This window comes from Drosophila rhopaloa, unplaced genomic scaffold, assembly GCF_018152115.1.
Source record: "Drosophila rhopaloa isolate 14029-0021.01 unplaced genomic scaffold, ASM1815211v1 contig_178, whole genome shotgun sequence".
Lineage (NCBI taxonomy): Eukaryota > Metazoa > Arthropoda > Insecta > Diptera > Drosophilidae > Drosophila > Drosophila rhopaloa.
The window spans coordinates 11,328,223-11,348,007 of record NW_025335059.1 but is presented as its reverse complement, the minus strand read 5'-3'; the positions used below and the strand labels follow the sequence as shown (position 1 = coordinate 11,348,007).

Sequence of the window (19,785 nt, the reverse complement as noted above, 5' to 3'; positions counted from 1 at the left end):
AGGAAATAATTTAAATATCTTTGTTGCCTAGCAATCCGCCGTCAGGGCTTACTGACTATTGCTGCTTGCTACGAAACTAGCTATAATAGCTCATTTACACTAGCGATAGCTTTCTATAAATATAGGGGTTAACGCGAATATTACCGTTTACACTTAGCAAGTCTTCTTGTATTGCTGTAGGAAAACAGCGGTTATTTGATTTGAAATGAATATGAAAAATAATCAAGCCCCGGATAACGGTCTCCAATAAGCCATGTGTTTTTTCACAGGATAACGGTCTCCAATAAGCCATGTGTTTTTTCACAGGATCCCTTAAGGAGTTTGTACATTTTAGGGGGTTTTGATTCTATTATCTTATTACAGTTTTTAAACGTAGCCTTATACACATTCATTTTTCACATATTTTCAATACCAACTACCCATTTTTAACGGAAGCCCTCGTTCAAAATAAAGTATGGGTTATAAATTGCTAAACTGTTAATCTGTTGTACTTAAGGACACTAATGCCATACATTACCAAGAGTATTTTAGTATTTTAAACATGTAAATAATTATTGGCCTATATACAAGTTTATAATGCTTGCCTTAATTCAACTTACAATGAATTTTAAATAAAAAAATGAGCATTTGAAAAGTTGATAAAAAAAAATGCATCCCTGGCTGATTGAATTCCCCTAATTCATAATAAATCGAAAACTTGGTGGTATATTTATGGTATTAAAAAAAAGGTGCAAATGATTTAAAAGGTATATTTTTCTTATTGCTACGCGGCCACACTGACCATTTGACAATTATTTGGAATTTAATTTGTCGCAAAATCGCGGGCGGGACGGTTCAAACAGCGCGCCTCTTCGTGAGCGATTTCAAAGAGTTTCACAGACCATCGATCTGCTTTCCTGGCTGTCGGACGAGTTTTCGAAAAACACGGAAAGGGATTTAAGTTTGTGCTGAATAGTGTGGAATCGCAACGAATCGAATCGGAAAAAGTGTGTTTAATGCTCTAGTAACCGCCCTAGAGAGCAAGAATTAAGATATCCAACGACCCGGAATCAACATCGAAACGCAGTAAAAGAAAGAAATTTTCGTCTTCCTGAGGGCAAACCCAAACCAAAATACAAAAGGCGAATGAAAAGTGCGCTAACAGATAGGTAATTCGATTGCCAGGAAGACACGGAAGCAATAAAAAGTACGGCGAAAACGCAATCGTTACATATTATATATTCGCTCGGTTGGAAAGTTCTTCTTTTGTGCAGAAAATCGACCACACATCAAAATAAATTACTAGGAAAAAAGGCAGACAAAAAATAAAAACAACAACAACAGCATCCTCAAGAATCTCGACGCTCTCCCACACGCTCTCTTTCTCTCTCGCTCTCTCCTCTCACTTGACGAAGGCGGAGAAAGAAGCAAAGCGAAATAACAAAATAATATTTTTCACCGCCAAACAATAAGGAAAATAATTAATTTTCAGCGAGCGACTTTCTGCGGCATTTATGCCATTTAATTGAATCACAAAATGGATTACAAATTCATTGTTTTCAACGCAGCGAGGGACAACAATTTGGCGCAATTAAAGGTGAGTTTCGTTTCGGGAATTAACACTCCACCTACACTTGGCTGTCCAATTGGAAAGTTGCGATATTCTTATTTTGATTGTTGTTAGAAATCTCAGCTGCTCAACAAACTCGGTAGTTTATTTAGCCTTGTGACTAATCAATAAAATTCTCTCGCTCACTTACACACACGCACACACAAGCGCTCTCTACTAAGCCGAACACGCGCATGTTCTCCAACGGTGCTGTTGGGCCCAATACCAAAATCTGGCTAGAAAGAAGCAAAATTTTGGGGATTGTGGGAAACTAACATGAAAAAACATACAAAAATATACATATTTTCATAGTAAAATTTTATATTTTTATTGGAGAGATTTTGGATTTTGAAATTTTGTTTTCTCTATTCCATAACTAAGAAACATTTTTATTTGAAAATTTAACTTAAACGTACTATTGCAATTAATTTTATTTTGTTTATATGGATAGCAAAAATATGTTTTTTTTGCCTACATAACAAAAAGTAAAGCTTGTAAAATAAAAATGAAAAACCGTTAACCAGGCTTAATAAACTAAATCAAATTCAAAATAATTTTTAAGCATACCGAAAAAAATCTTCATCAAGTAGATCCCAGTATTTTAAACTCTCTTTAAAAATGTGTTTAAAGCTTCAAATCGTTTTAGCAACAGAGAATAGATATTCTCCAGTTTTTTACTTTCGTACCCGAACTAATATCTTACTTTTCGTTTCATTGTGGCAGATAGTGAGAGTTAAAATATAAATATTTTTGATAAGAAACATGTTATTTTAGTGACTTAAAGCTATTTTGCTAGAAACTAGCTGAATGTCTTGTCTTGACGTAAGACAATAACAAATACATATGTTCGGCTAGGCGATTGTGGGCGTTTCGGATCGGAAACTTTTGCGACTGCAAGAGTCTTTGCATAACCAAAGTTCTTGGGATTGGGCTTAAGCTTCGGTTCGGCCTGGCATCCAAAGAGGCAGCTTGACATTGGCACACACCGCCATAGAAACAGAAATTAAATAGAAACACAAACTGGCAAACTGCAATTGGCGCTGTTGCATTGAAGCCTCACTTGGCCCCCGTTTTTGCATTGTTTCATACTCGTGGGTGTTTATTATTTAGTACGATTGTGCAAGTCCCACTAGTGTGTGTTTGATTCTAAGTTTAGCACAGCCATATTTTGTATGTACTTGGGCCTCGCGTTTCAGCAAATTATACGTGACATGGAAATTGGTTCAGCCGAGGGACATGTAAATTAACTGGAATAATTCTCTTTCGAAAAACACTTTCCTGCCAGACGGCTATGAACCATGTATATTTTATGTCTTAGCAATTAAAAAAACTTATTGTTGACTTTGCAATTAGATAAACCGAAGGCCGTATAAACTGGAATTATTCTCCTTATATAATGCTATTTTGCCAAGTAATATTTAGACTTTATTTAACTCTTCAGTATTATTATTTTTTTTAAGATTTCTTAGTTAAGAAAATAAAATTATTCAAAAGTATTTAAATTTACCCCCGAAAACGTTTTTTCAAAAAATAATAAACGCTACAAAATGATTTGTACAGAAAATGGAAAAAAATTGACTGATAACATATCAAACAAAGAATTTATACATTAAACAAAAATTAATTAGGTAATTATTAAAAACAGGTGATTCTTATAATTTAAATTGTCAATTTGACGTTTAATTTATTCATCCTGTTGGGCAAGGGTCAATCATAAATTCAAAAATTTGAATCTATGGTATTTATAAATAAGCTGGGATTACTCTCATTGGAAAGATCTTTAGAGTAAAAAAAGAATATGTTTTAAGATAAACATAGAATTAATCTAGTTCGCCTTTGCTTTGTTTTTGTTTTGTTTGATTTTCTTTGCCTTGGATTTCACATTTTCCCCCTAGCTTGATTCATTTCCTTTGGCGGCCTTATCTTATCGGCTCAGACACTCGCTTTTTGTTATTATTTGTGTTGTTTTTGTGGCTCTTGCCGATGACTGCTCCAAATGCGTAGCAAGTATTTTTAACCATTTAATTTGAGTGTTGTTTTTGCATTTGGGCCACGTTGCTGTGGAACACGTTAATAACGACAGCGAATTTTAACAGCTGAAATCACGTCGTCAGCAGCAGTTTACTTCCGCGATTGTCACTTGCCGGAGCAGTTCGCCCCGTCTCTTTCTCCGCTTGTACACCCCTCTCTTTCTTTTATACTGATTCTGCCCCCAGCAACGCCTACAAGCGAACGCACTTTGCTTATTGAAATTATTATTATGCTGATCGGAGAGAACAAAGAGCCATTCCACCGGCTTTGTTTTCTTGCTTTTCGGCTTCCTCCTGAAGCCGCTGCTGTTGACAATTATCCTTGAAAGCGTTCAATCACACCGATTCGGAAGGCTCGACCCTCTACACAGTGAAAAATAAACACTTAAGTCACTTGTGTACTCTTAAGACGTACCATTTCAGTGTCAACCATTTTCAGTGTTCAACCAAATGACCATTTGCTGTAGAAATCGGTTTTTCTAAACAGTAAATAATAATGCCCTTAAAACTGTTTAATGATAGTAAAATGCACTTAAATCCTATTAACTCAAAAATTCATGTTTTTCAATTTTGCCGATAAGGTACAAAAGAGAGGCTTAGTAAATAATAATATACAAAAATAATTTGTCAACATGTTTTTTTTTTCAATAAACTGCAAAAAAAAGAAAAAAGTTCCCAAAAGAAAATATTATTTAATTAAAAAAGAAATTATTTCTATCTTTTTGGTTCAGTGTATCACGAGCTTGATATTCCTGTTCGTTTTTGGGTATTGTTGGCTTCATCAAACTTCCTGACAGACGGGGCTCGACCCTGGAAGTGTGTCATTCAAGGGGTGTGAGTTTTTCGATTCGGAGCGAGGGGAGGACGGGCATGAGTTGTCCCCTGCAAATGGAATACATAACTATAATGTAAATACAAAAGACAAAATACATATGTGCTGAAGAATGCCCCGAAATAGCTTTTTGTGTATGGGCTGCTGCACTCAATGCTCCAAATGCGAATGAGGGAGAGGCTGCGAGGCAACCTGCTTGGCGGTACGACGTGCAACATGTTCTAGCCTTCGCCCCATAGAACTGGTTTTTCTTGCTAGCCGTTGTTTATGTTTGTTCCAAAAATAAGAAAATGCCCCCTTCGCCACCCCAACGACTCCCCTGCTCAAAGCAAAAAAATAAAACACCTCACCGAAGAGTTGGACGCCGTACACGAAGTTGAAGTGCCACTTAAAGTTGAGTACACACAACAAAATATTTCTTCGTTCTTCCACCGCTGCTTCTTCTCTTTTTCGGTTCTCTTTTTCTGTTTCCCCCTCGTTTTTGTTTTTTTCTCCACTTTGTTGGGTTTTCTTAGCTCTACGTGATTTGGGGCCAGATCGAATGATTGATGAGGTTGAGGGTGGATAAGGGGAACTAGACCAACTCCGAAGATCGCTAGATAACTTTTTTAACTTTTTAGAAACTTTATGGAAACTCGTTGGTAAAACAGGTAAATTGAAAAAGAAGTTTTTAAGGAATGTATACCTACAGAAAGAAATGTATTTAAGTGTATAAACGCTCTGAAAATAATTATCTAACACAATCTTATCATAATACAAACAAGCTAAATGAATAAAAATACATTGTTGTATATTTCTGCTATGTGAGAACTACATCTCCGGATGTAATTTAAATCTATAAACCCATTTTTATTGAACTTTTCTGGGCACGTGCCAGTTTTTCTTCTCTATAGCTTATATTTATAAACAACTTTAAATGTTTAAAAGGTACAAGTCCGGTTTAAAAGCATTCAAATTGTTATGGGCTTTAGTGCATTTCAGCAAGCTTTATAAACTCTAACCTTTGAGCCAGTTTTTAATCAAGAACAAATCTAAGGTTCAATGACTAATTTCTACTGAAACAGGCTTTTATTAAATTAATTACTGTTCACCCTAGAGCGCTAGAGTTCAATGCTCTTGAATTGTTATCTGAATTTTAACCAAACAGCCATTTTACTGTGATACAATTTGAGCTACTTTAAAAATAGCTACAAATAAAATGCGGGTATATTTGAAATAAAACAAGTTTTTAATTTAAACTTAATGTTTCCCTATTACTAGTAATGCCCATGTCTATCTCTTTTGAGTTCCTATTAACCATTCAATTTAATAGAATTGGTCATTATTGATTAGCCTTGTAGCGATAAGCTATTAACCAAAACTGATTAATTATTTTCACTTAAGTCTCATTAAATTTGAAGTAGAATTTGTATCGTGACCTTTTTAATTACATGCAAAACAAAGCTCGAAAAGACCATTCGAAATCAAGAAAACGTTTTTTCAAAGAAACACTTCAATCAACCAGCGTTTTTCGAGCGTTTTCAAAACATTTGCCAAGGCATAACAATCAAGATAATTCGATGTACACTTTGTTATTGGTTTTCCTCTGAGCGCTTTTCGTTTTTCGTTTGGCTTTATGCAAAAACCGAAAAAGTGAATTTTGAGTTGGTCAACAGCTGTTTCTTTTTTTTGGGTTGAGGTTGATTCTTGTGCCTTGCAATTTACTCGTTTGCCGTTTGAGGTTTATTTGAGTAACCTCAAAATGCGAAAATTTTGTCTGCGTTTTTTCTTGTCTTTTTTTTCGATATTGTTTGGGCCGAGCGGAGTTAAAGCTTTGGATTTAAGCTTGGGGACCTGCTTCTTTTATTTTTGTTTTTCTACTTGCTTGCCATTTAACTGCTTCTTGATTATTAGTTTCCAATGGTGTGTGTAAGGTCAGAGCCAATCTTGCTGGTTTGCTTTGACTCCGATTCTCTGTGGATGTGGTCTTTGTCATCCGCTGGCTTTGTGGCCATTGGTCTCTGTAAGTACGAGAATATTTACCCACATCATCGAGTACATAAACAGGCGCACTCGAAGAAAAATATCGGTGTTTCCTGGGATTAGAAATATAAATCACATATTTGTTTTATAATTTATTAAGATTGTGGTAAAATTGATAAAATCGTTTTTTTTTTTCTTGATTTAGAACATCTTTTCTTTGTTATATTTATTGTTAAAAATATATTTGCTTTTAATCAAACACTTAGTAAGATACTTTTTATAACTTCAGATCCAACTTAAAAATATATACAAAGGGATGTTAGAAATGTATTTCAGCCTCTTCCTAAATATTTATACTCTACCTTTGACAGCAGATGTATATTTATTTGATCTTGTACATAATGTATACAAACCATCTGGGCAACAACAAACCCCGAACGAGGATGGGCAATTAACAGCAACAAAGATAACAATACAATTGAAGCCGAAGAGCGGCAAATGTACGTAGATACAAAGCCCAAGTTTAAACTCGATGCGTGTTCTGTTGTCTGTCTGTATATAATACAAGCGTTCATTGGCTTTATCGTCGTGCGTTTTGTTCCCCACTAGAGAACCCTGAATATTTGCTTCTCTGTACTCTTGAATTTAATTTGAGGGCTTTTGTTTTGGTCTCTGCACTGGGAGAAACTCGATTAGAATGCCTGTGTGACTGTTTGGCAATCCAGAAACTTTGTTTCGACCCGTCTGTCCATATTTGAAACCCAAGAATGGTTTTGCAACTTTTGGCGAGCTTTTGGCCATTATGCAATCTGTATATAGAGGAAAACTTGGCATTAGGAAGTGCTAAAACAAGTTGCCATATACTTGAGTAGAACTTCTTAATTAAGCTAAACATTTGGCCGGCTCTAAATGGTTATTTTTATATATTTAAGTTGGAATAGTTGTTGCATAATAGCGGTTCGTTATGTGAAGCTTTAAATAAGTAAACAATATTTAAAACCTAATGTATTCATAACGAAAACTTAACAATTGTTAAAGTAAATAAGCTACTGATCTGAACCTAGTATAATTGGTAAAACAAAATCTATACTGAGTTGTCTAGAAGGAAGCATCCAGAAATCAATAATGAAAACTGCCAGCCGTTTTGAAGTGTCGTAAAATTCTCTGACCTCTTTTGGCCAAACCAAATATGTATCGGCGTAAAACAACGAAACAGAGAATAAAGACAAATAATCATTCAAAAAGCAATTATATTTCCGTGAAGGTGACATCCGGATTTGAAGTTTAACAACCCGCGTAATTAACCATGACTGTGAATTGAACAACCTAGAAACGCAGACAATCGCCGGCAATTATTATTTCGCTCAGTGCATTTTTATCGCCCATCTTAACTATTTACAATGCCAACAAAATTCTACAAGGAGAATGAAAGACAAAGAGTTGGTGATTTTGTTTTTTGACTTATTTGTTTTAGTAAATTATTAAAATTTTGCTCCTTTGTTTTCCATACTCTGTTCTTTATTTTTAGATAAATCATGAAAGCTTAAATTCCTCCACTAAAGCGTTTAAATGTTGTAAAAAAAAATATCCCCGTATATCAGTAGGGCATTGACATTTCGACCTCTCTGAAGCACCACTTTATATTTGTTATTTTACTTGCTACACTGTTTTGTTCTACGATCAAAGTTGTCAAGTTCATCGCACGATTAACTAAAACAACGAAACGAGGGAAAGTCCGATTCCCGTGTGGGATTCCAATAAAAATATTTATTAAATGCTCATATAATCATAAATCTGAAAAAAAAAGCAGCCGCTGCCGACAACAAAGATGAGGAAGAGTTCATGCAGTGTTTGTTTTGGCGTTTTCTTATCTTCCGAATTCAATCCCATCTGTGGGGTTTGTTTATGTTTGCCAAGCGAAAAGCGAGCTCCCTTAGGAGTACTATCTTCCTACAAAAACTTAATAAAAATAATCTCATCGATATACAAGTGTTGTACTGATAACAAAATAGTCGCATACGAGCGCATGTGTAATGATAAGAGCCTAATTTAATCAAAATCTATGGGCGCCTTCTTAAATTTTCCACGCTTCATTTAATTAATTAGTTTTTTTCCATTTACCCAAACACCCTGAGACATTCAAACAACCTTGACCCTGACACTGCCGGCAGTGCTCTAATGCGAACCCTCTTATTGAACCAGTTTTATGTTCCTCACCTCAGAGATGCTCCGTTAAAAGCACCGTTGACCTCAAGATTTTATGATGATGCTGCGGCTGCGCAGTCTGATGTTGACGTTTTCAGACTTTTGCACTAAAAGAAATATAACGTTGATGTTTAAATTTGGTAGAGATCGAAGCAATCCATGCAAATCCAATTGAATGAAGTTGGAAGGAATTTCTCGGATTATAAGATTATTATATGATATAATATTATAAGACTTTGCCTTATTCTAACTTATCTCAATGCAATTAAACCATATTACATTTGATATAAACATTTTCTGCATATCCTGTTATTATGGTCATCGATTTCTATTTGGTTGGTTAAATTAAAAATTAAAATGTTAATAAAAACCCAATGGCTTAGGTTTGTTAAACTAAATAAAAAGTTTTTTTTTGCAGTGTTTCAGTTGTTCCTGCCATTTTTTAATGCTATTCCCTGGGCTTCTGTTTGGTCAGCTTTATCGGCTACTGGTCATTTTGCACCTGGTTCCCGCTTTATGGCATTTAATTTTAAAGCTCTGTCTTCTGTCACCCTTGAGCCGACAGCGCAGTCGCGGCTAAGCTAACAAATAAACCAAATAATTTGAGTTTGACTGATTTGAATGCCGGGCCCCGAATACCGAATTTCGAACCGTACACGGTCAGTATTCAGTTGAATGGTCGAGCGGTCGAACGGCATCCCAAATTGAATTATATTGGAGTGTGATGACCAAGTCTGAAGTCGGCTGAACTTGAGGCTCGGACTGTCTACTTGCATATCATCGACATTGAACTCGTTCAATGTCAAAATTATAATAAAATATGCGTGTGTGGTTCAGAGGGGGGAGATAGATAAAGCGAACGGTCAAAGCTGGAAATTGATCGCAAAGCGAAAAGACCAACTAACAATTCACACAAGCCCAACAAAAAGACAGAAACAGTGGCTTGGCAACAACAATGGAAAGTTGTTTATTGTTTATTACACGGAAACGAACAATTTTTGTTGTTTGTTCGTGTTGTTGCCTTAATTTAATAGCAGTGTTTAGGCCGTTTTAGCTTGACATTTGTGCATAGCGGTAAACTGGGCTCAAGGTGTTTCCACTCACTCTCCTTTTGAATCCGAGAACAAATATGTGAATATGTGAAATGTTCAAAAACAATAAATACCTTGGGAAATTGCTGTTTTACATTTCCCCAATTCGCGAAACAAGTCAGGAACAGACAGCCAATTAAAAAGAAATTTATTTTCACTTTTTTGTGGAAGTGAGATTTCTCATTTTTGTTTTTGTGGTCCAAGGTAATTTATATCAATTATAAAACATAAATTAACTTGACCCTTTGCATTCAGACTTTTAGCGTATTTGTTTTGCTATTCATTCGTATTCTCTGCGGGGGAACTTTTCTGTTTTTGGGGATTTTCTGTGAGTCTTGGCATGTGAATCGAATTTAAGTAGAAAAATAAACAGGAATTTCTGGGGAGAATGCGTGTTTGTGGAAATACTTGTTGAAGTAGAATAGCAAATGCAAAATTTTGCAATATTAATGTATTGTTTACAAACAATCTTGCTTAGATATGAATTACATCCATGTGTCAAAATCTACAAGTTTGTTATGGGTGAGGGCTAAAATAAATACTAGATTAGTGCTTGAGTGCATATTGGAGAACGTCGGATTAATACTTATGTAAATAAAAAGCTTGCGGTTTTAATGGTTTTTTATTGCAAAGTAAATTATTTACCGTGGAATCAGACATGTTATCTATCAATAAATATTCATAAGTCTTGCCTTTTGATTCTTGCAAATTCTGAACTTAAAAGTGTCATATTCAAATTTCGATAAAAGCTTTTGAATAATGCTTGCATGTTTGTATACCCAATAAAAAAGCCTTATGACGTTTTCCATTCTATTAGTCAACCCTTGCCTACTTAGCATACTTAAATGAAATAAAACATTTAGGAAGTAAATAATTTCCCATCGTTTAGTTCAATTTCTAGATTGATACTACGTTTTTTTCGCAGCAATAAGGCCAGTCAACCAATATCTGCGGGGTCACATACATTATAGCATAATGCCTGAACACAATTGATTGATTTTTCCTACTGCTACCATATCCGCTGCTTCCTACTCCACCCCCTGACCCCCTGCCACTCCTTCACCCTTTTGGTCCGCCCACAATTCACGTGCCGCTGGTTTTTTGTGCCACACAGGCCGCCCTCTTCTATTGTCAGATTGACTTTTCATTTCGTTTAAAGCTTTTTCGGCTTCGGGTCTGAGTAACAAGGTTAAATAATGGCTAAAAGGAAGATATACAGAAAGAGAGAGGGAAAAATAAAAGGAAAAATCAAAGATACAACAGAATGAGTAATTTTGTATGACACTGGGCTAAAATAAAGTAATTTTCAAGGTATCCTCCTCAGTTAAACTAGAGAAGTAATAATAATAATATAATAATATTTAAGTTGATTAGAAGTATCAGAAAAATTCTTGAGTACTAAATAACTCAGTTGAACTAATAAGATCTATTTCTGACAACCTTTAACATACATAAAGGTCAATTATCGGAATCTTAAATAATGTGAGTTAAATTTTTTTAATGGATAAGACTTAAAATGTGCTTCCGTGAAGTTTAAAGTCTTATCAAAAAAAAAGTAAACACTTTATTTTTATAGAACATATAATAATCAAGGTGTGTAGATTTTCCTTGATATTATTTTTCCATGTTCTTCCGATATTAGCTCAATTTTTAATTCACTCAGACACCAAAATGATTCATGGCTGTCAAAGCCTTAATCACAATTAATCAGAAGGCGGAAAAGAAGAAAACAGCTGCTGATGATCAATATTACCCCGGGTGTGAAAGCGAAAAGTTCAGTAGCCAATAAAATGGAATCGACGATAACGCGTCGTTGTAACATAAATAATTTTTCCTTTTGCTTTCGCATCGAGTAGAATGCAAAAATTAATGCGTAATTTTCATTGTTCAATTTGTTTGCGCTTGCACTTGTTGTGCCGAAAAGACTTCCCAATAATTTTGATTTTCAAAATACGTTTTCCGCTTAATAGTCTTGCCAAAAATGTTTCTTTATTTTTATTTTGACTGCTTTCCTCTGTTTTTGTTTTAATGTTATTTTTTCCTTGTCACGCGCACGAGGCGTTGATTGGCGGGGCGGGGGATTTAAAGGGGTCAAGACAAAGAATGCCGCTGTCTAGTGACGATTGCAATAATATCGAGATACGGCGAATTGGCCAAGAGCCGAAAAGTAGGAAACGATTTCCTTCGCCAAAATTGTTAGGAAAGTAGAGCAAAAGAAATAGGTAGTGAGAGCATTTGAACACAGAGAGAGTGAAGAAAAATAATACCCACTCAGCATTTCATTCACCGATTTAAACCAGAATAAACCATAATTTAAATCCTTTTTTAATCCAGTTCTTGAATTGTTTGAATTGTTATTGAACTATCAATAAGAAAATTTTTATGCACTTCACATGTTCATATGTTCTTAGTCATATCGGCGTACTTTGCCAGTTTTGACTGTATCAAAATAAGCCGTGCGGCGTTCACAAGGTCATCTGCTATAATTTTTCAGCTGGCATCTTTTATCTTGGGTATTCCTCTTTGTGCTTATCTCGTTTCTGGTTCTAAATAGACAGGGGCGGTGGTGAGGAGGGGTTCGATAGGTGGATAATGCCTTTGTCTAGACGACGGACTGATGTGGTCAAGTCACGGTTTCCCCCTAATGCCACATTATTTCCTTATTGTTACTTGTAGTTATTTCAAAAACTTTTACACAGAAATAAATATGTAAATTTATTTCATTAAAAATTAGGTCTAGCAATAAGGTTAAAAGCTCTAGTGAATATTAGAAAAATTCATTCATTCAAGAAATGTTTTTATTCTCAGATATTTAGATCACAATTTAATATATCATTTCAAATCATTTTTGTGTTTTATTTTGTCTTTTCTTTATAATGAATAAATATTAGTTTTTCTGTGTAGAAATATGGAAATTATTTGAATTTGCTTAGAAAAATTAAATAGAATTCATTGTTGATTCCTTTGTAGCTTTAATCTATTCGACGTAGCCAATCTGGCGACCAGCCCCACCCCACCACATCTCACTTAGCCCCCACCCTCTCTGCCCCCCCCTGCACGCGCTGGCAAACAACATAATTAGCATACTATAAAGCGAAAATGAAACACGTTTGACATAAATGAATTTCAATTTCAAATCGGCATGGGCCGCAAAGAGGTATCTAAACAATAAAGCCCCCCCCCACCCCATCAGCATTGCTAGACAGCTGAAAAGAGAGACATGATATTTCTCAGCTGATTTCTGGCTATATCTCTTCGATTTTCTCTCTGTCTCTCTATTGCTCGTGCCATATCTCTGCCAGTGCCTTCCCCACCCATTTGTTATCTCTTGCTCAGGTGGCTCGAGTTTTTTTCACGCTCTGTCAGCAATTCGCTTTGTTCGCCATCATTTTGTTTGGAAGCAATTATAAATTATAATCGTTCTTTTTATTGATTAAATAAAAATTGTTTCTAATTGAAATTTGTATGTGATTCAGATCAGTATTATTATCAGGGGAAAAACGCATCAAAGAAAAGGTTGATATCAGTTGCGTTGATAGGTCTCACGTAGTTTATTATTTATTTATTATAAATTGCATAAACAAGTGGTTGAATGATGACTAACAAATCGACCAAAATAACATCGTCAGTTGAGAACGATGATTTAGATTTTAGATGTGTGGAAACTGTCTTTTGAAAATGAATCACGTCCATTTCCACTTTCATAGTCTTATTCATTGATTAATTGATAGTGCATTTTAAAATGTGTTATTCCCCAGTGCAAATTTTTTGATGACGAAAGTGTCATACATTTTTTAAATTTCACATTGACCCATTTGAGTTAAAAACTTACACAGGTACTCCCTGTTTTATTTTTGTCCTTTTCCCATTTAGAGAGATCTTAACCAATCTTGGAGATTAACATGCTCAAAAGTCAGCGACAAAAAAAATGTTTTTGGTCCCAAACAAAAAAAAATCAATCTAAATTATATTATAAAACCTAATTATAGCTCTAAGTATAAATAAAAGGTTATCTGAATTAGTACTTCGATCCACTTCCAAGCATATGCAGTAGCTTTAAATTTATTGATAATGCACTTTGAAGTGTGTTATTCCCCAAAGCAAACGAATGGATTTTCTGATAACGAAATTGTCATAAATTTCAAGATTCCCATTTGATTTCAAAACTAACCCACATACGCGCTGTTTTTCTGTTTACAGGCCACACTTTACAACAAAAGTTCCGCCGAAGTGGGCAGCCTGATCTCGGCAAAAGTGAACGGAGCCACCCCGCTGGTCATCTCCTGTCGCAATGGACACTACGACATTGTAGAATACCTATTGACAAAGTGTCGGGCCAACGTGGAGCAGGTGGGATCGGTCAGTTTCGACGGGGAGCCCATCGAGGACGCCCCACCGCTGTGGTGCGCAGCGGCTGCCGGCCACCTGGGCATCGTCAAGATGCTCGTCCGGCGGGGGGCGAATGTAAACAGCACCACCAGGACGAATTCGACACCGCTGAGAGCCGCCTGCTTTGACGGGCACTACGAGATCGTCAAGTATTTGGTGCACCACGGAGCGGGTTAGTAGCTTATTACTATTTTAAATGAGAGTGTGTGCTAATTTTGTGCTACTTCACAGACTTTGAGGTGGCGAACCGACATGGCCACACCTGCCTGATGATCGCCTGCTACAAGGGCCACTTCCGCATCGCCCAGTATCTACTATCCCTGAACGCGGACGTCAATCGCTGTAGCGTGAAAGGAAACACCGCGCTGCACGACTGCGCCGAGTCGGGTTCCCTGCAGATCCTCCAGCTGCTGCTCAAGCACGGCGCCACAATGGACGTGGATTACTATGGAATGACTCCGCTGCTGGCGGCCAGTGTCACCGGTCACATGCCCATCGTAGAGCACCTAATCACACTGCCCTGCGTGAGCAGGGAGTCGAGGATTCACGCTCTGGAGCTGCTGGGAGCCACCTATGTGGACCGGAAGAGAGACATGGCTGCGGCACTTACTCTGTGGCGTCGAGCGCTCGAGGAACGGTCTCTGGGACAACCGCTGGAGAAGAAGGTTCAGGAACCGGTGCCAGCTTATGAGATGGTCAAAGAGGTGACCAGCGTGGAGGAACTGGAGGAGATGGTGTTGGATCCCGACGAGATGCGAATGCAGGCTCTGGTCATAAGGCAGCGCATTCTGGGACCCACCCATCCAGACACCAGCTATTACATCCGATTCAGGTAAGCTCTGCTCTTTATTTAAGTCACTTAAGCTGAACGAAACTCTTACGAAAGCATTAAGGCTTAACACCATTGGCAAATATAAAGTTGTTTGTTAGTTTGTATCACAAATGACAATATTCTCTACAATCGTTCTAAAGGTTATTCTTTGACACAACAAATGCTATAATCTTATCAACCCATAAATAGAAATAAATAAATAAAATCAGCATTTGTGAAATATGATGGGCAATAGAGATACCAACTTAGCGCTGGTGAAGACAATTCAATGTTCCAATTAAAATAAATCTTTTACATTTTTGATACCTTGTCTGAGGGTTTTATAATTTAAGAGAAAAATTAGCAAGGCAGTTCCAAAATGAGTTGGTTTGGTTATAACATCTCATAGACATTATTAACCATTCCTAATTCTCTTCTCAGGGGTGCCCACTATGCGGATGCTGGACGCTTCGACCGGTGCATCGAACTCTGGTCATATGCCTTGACCATGCAGCAGAAGATCCTGCAGCCACTCAGCCCGATGACGCAATCCTCGCTACTGTCCTTCGCCGAGCTCTTCAGCTTCATGCTGGTGGAGGCGGGTCGCCTTCTGCCAAGGGGTCGAGTGGTTCCACCCATTGAGGCGGACGGCATGCTGACCATTTTCTACAAGGCGGTCAAGGAGGTGGAGCGGGGCCAGGCTTTTACGCTGGAACAGCAGAAGGACCAGCAGGACCCGCAGAAGCAGCTGCCGGCAGCTGACAAATCGCCATCCTGCTCTGCTTCCTCATCCTCTTCCGCATCTTCCTCCTCCTCAACGACACTGCTTTCGGCGCATCAGCACGATTGTAACCACGATCCCAATGCCCTGAGTCGCACCATGATAAGTGCCATTCACATAGGCTGTCTGCTGAGTTCCCTGCTGGACACAGATGCCCTCAACCCGGAGATGCGTCGCCAGGTGATGGGGGCCCTGTACCGCCTGAATCGCTTAAAGGTTCGCGTTCGGTTCGACCGGACCGCTCTGCACTACGCCTGCTATCGGGAGGGCACCCTGGCCGGCCGCTATCCCTCCTGCCAGTTCCCCTCGGTGACTCTAGCGAAAGCCCTGCTGGAGGTGGGAGCGGATCCGAATGCCGTCGACGAGGCGGGCAACACGCCGCTCCATCTCGCCACCATGCAGCCCTATGTGGAGCCCCTTTCTCACATCCTGCTCGAGGGCGGAGCTCATTTGGTGAGTATTGTATCGCAGGAACTCCTAAACATTTTACTAACGCGGCTCTGGATTTTTAGGACACCAAAAACGATGCTGGCGAGACGTTTGAGAGTCTGCTGGCCCCCACGCCGATGCATAAGATCATCGACCCTATGAAGTACACAACACTGGCGTGTTTAGCTGCAAGGACGATCAAGAAACATGACATCCACTACGAGGGAACCGTGCCAGCCACTCTGTACGAGTTTATCGAGCTGCACTAGAGGCGAGGATCGGGACGAGGACTGGACGAGAGTCAAGCACTCAATTCACTCAACCGCTCACTAGATCACTCGCAGTAGCAATCGATCAACCGCCTGCCCGCCCGCCATCCATTAAATGATATCTACTACTATGACTACCGTCTATTTACTGTATATTTAGAGATGGAGAGAGAGTTCGAAACTATGCTGAATGAAGAAAAAAGTGAAAATGGACGAGATCGTTACTAACGACTGGAAACTGATTTGTGATGTTAGCAAGCAAAGTGCCTGAATCGACGGATCAGGACGATAACTATTATTGACAACGACAACAAAACAGAAGCCAATAAAAGAAAACCAGGCGGATATCCGAAACAACGCAATGAAAAGTTCTAGAAGAGATAAATTGCTGTCTTTGAATTTTGCTTGTGAAATCTGTTGAAACTTTCTTTTTTAATTATGTGTTCTTGCTACTCTATTTTGTATGACTTATGATTAAATAACATTGTATGTACTTGTACTATATGACCAAAAGCCTGGGCGTGATTGAGCAGCTTAATTTTAATTATCTGGCACATAGCCGGCGACTCCTCAACGCTGCAGCAACCACGCTCAAGCCACGGAAAATCCAAAAACCAAAATACCTAAAAAAAAAAAAAAAAAAATATCGGCCACCACCCACAAGTCACGTCTTAGTGATGCGTTTGTTTATAAACGAGAAAACGAAGTTTTGGAAATATACAAACTGTAATTAACAACAATAATCAACTATTGGTTTATAACTGGAGCTAAACCTCCTCGTCCCAAAGCAACATAGTACTAACTTAAAGAACCCAAATGCAAAACCTTAATTTACGATATCAACGTATGCATATGTGTATATATTAGCGTATTCAGATCCCAGAAATGGGGCTATGGAATATGTGAAAAGTTTGCTGACGACTTGGCTTATCGGAGGATTAAGTATCATGTTTGACAAAATACACTGGTGGCTAGAAAATTATATTGCTTGAAATGATCTTTGAAATGTAAAATTAAATTTAGATTTTTACAATTGATTATTGATTTGTAAATAAATCACGGCAAATTAAGACATAATCATCGAAATTTAGTTTAAATTGATTAGTTTATTAGTTAATTAGAATCATATTTTAGCTCTAGAACAGCTGAATTTTCATATATCAAAGGGGACTAATAGTAGCAAAATTAATTAGTTAGATGACTTTTAGCTTATTGGAAAAAATTAGAGCCCTAAACACTATTCTAGCCACCATTGTATACTGAAACGAAGATTGAAGTGCATACATTAGGCAAATGCTAACATATAAATATTGTATCTATGTTAAGCTATGCAAATGCTAAACTGCACCTTAGCCATAAAAGTCTGTGAGCGGATAAGGTCGAACTTGGCTCCATCAAATCGCTGTATGTTCATGGAGAGCAGGCTTTTATCTAGAAATGTGTTTGGCTAATTCATTGCGCAACAAAATGTTTCCTTTTTTTATTATTTTGGATTTTATTTATTTGTTATTTAAAAACCTCGCATTGGAAAACATTTAGGCACCCGAATTCCCCGATTTAGTCAAAAAAGCTTTTCAATTTAATTTTTCTTTAAATCTAAATTTAGATAACTGACTTTTTGTTATCCGAATAAGGTTGAACAAAATTAATGGCGTTTTTGTTGCACAGTGTTTAAGGTTGGTGTAGGAGAACAAGTTTGCATGTCTTTTAATTGTCTGTATGTATGTATGTATGTTAAACCTCAATTTAAAGAATATTTTCGAGACAGAAATAAAACTGATAACTACATTTTAATCAAAAGGCTATAAAAGCGGTTTTACGGTTCAACTTTGGTCATAAACTAAAGAAATGTTCCTTCCAACAGTTCGGTATATATTTTTGGCGGTGGTTGTCGGACCTATCCTGGTGGCTTCCGAAGGGATCGAGTCCTACGAGAACTATTACAACGAGATCCATGTGGACGATGAACAGGCGGAGGCCAAGACCCGCAATGCATTGCAATCGCCGCTCCAACGTTGGCCTGGTAACAAGATACTCTACCGAATATCTGGGGACTACAGCGAACAGGAGGTGACCAATGTCCGGACAGCGATGTCGAGTTTTGGCGAACAGACATGCGTGCAGTTTGAGGAGATCGAGGGATCTCCTCCCACAGGCAAACGATATGTGTTCTTTAAGAAATCGCCGAATATGTGCGGAACCCGAGTGGGCTACCAACCTTTATCCTTTGGCCCCCACGATGTCGTCCTAAATGAAAGATGCCTTACCATGCCGGCGGTTATCCAACACGAAACCCTCCACTTGTTGGGCCTTTTCCACGAGCAAAGTCGTCCCGATCGCGATGAGTATGTGAAAATCGACTACGACAACATCCCGAGAAAGTACTGGTCGCAGTTCATGGCCATGGATCAGACCACCACCTTTAATGTTCCCTATGATTATGAGAGTGTTATGCACTATGCCAAAAACGCATTCGCCAAGGATCCCTCAAAGCCTACGATCCGTGCCCTAATCAATGGTGAGGAAGTGGAGAGGGATATGGGACAGGTGCGTGGTCCTTCGGAGGGTGATTGGACCAAGATTCGGCTAATGTACAAGTGCTAAATGGGGATAAATGGCCTGCGAGGACTGGGATTGGTAAATAAAGATTCGGCTATCTGAATGGGATGTCTTCAAATGGGATTGGAAAATTAATTAAATAATTGTTATTGGCTCACGACCTATTTAAAAATTGTAATTCATTTACCATTAATCGATATTGATTTCAAAATCTCCTCCCTAACTACTCCTAAAGTAGTATTCCCTTAATGCCAATCTTTCAATCTCTGCTAACTGGGAAAGCGTTTTTCTTGCCTCTTGATAATGGGAAGTCGCTCATACAAAAAAGAATCAAAAGCAAAACCCAAGGCGATTGCATTTGATTTTGTAGAAGTGCAAGTGTAAGTGTCAGTTAACTTTGCAGTAGACGAGGAAGCTGTTGAAGAAGAAAAAGGGGCTTTTGGATGTTGAAAAGAGACTGCAGTGGATTGGGCATGAGGCCAAGCGACTGGGCAGCAAACAATCCAAATCCCTGGCACTTAATGTGCACTAAGTGCTTAAGAAGGCCGAGTGTCTGAAGCTGCCTATTTGAGCCGTCACAGTCCCCTCTGGGGTCCTCCCACTTTTAAACTCTCTCCACAATGGTAGTTCCTGGTTTTCAAAATAAAAACCCCATACCAGATGAAATCTGAATATAAAAAGTGACAAAGGGAAGAAAATGCTTAACATTTAACTTTCTTCAAACAAAATTATTCTCCTTTTCTTACGAAATGGTGTATTACATTTCATTAGGTGTTAATTTGACAAATGAATAGCATTGACCTTTCGTTTGGCAAAATGATAGCCTTTTAAAAAATGTT

General features: G+C 37.9%; 2 protein-coding genes across 2 annotated transcripts; both read left to right on the top strand.

Moving 5' to 3' along the window:
* Window positions 1–780: 780 nt before the first annotated feature.
* LOC108045947 (protein fem-1 homolog CG6966) lies at window positions 781–17,473 on the top strand. Its single transcript, XM_017125440.2, has 5 exons — window positions 781–1,576; window positions 13,909–14,269; window positions 14,329–14,929; window positions 15,350–16,142; window positions 16,202–17,473. The coding sequence occupies exons 1-5, from the start codon at window positions 1,517–1,519 to the stop codon at window positions 16,385–16,387; spliced, it is 2,001 nt and encodes a 666-aa protein (XP_016980929.1). The 5' UTR covers window positions 781–1,516; the 3' UTR covers window positions 16,388–17,473.
* Window positions 17,474–18,235: 762 nt separating this feature from the next.
* Window positions 18,236–18,991, top strand: LOC108045948 (low choriolytic enzyme). Its single transcript, XM_017125441.1, has one exon. The coding sequence runs from the start codon at window positions 18,236–18,238 to the stop codon at window positions 18,989–18,991; it is 756 nt and encodes a 251-aa protein (XP_016980930.1).
* Window positions 18,992–19,785: the final 794 nt, after the last annotated feature.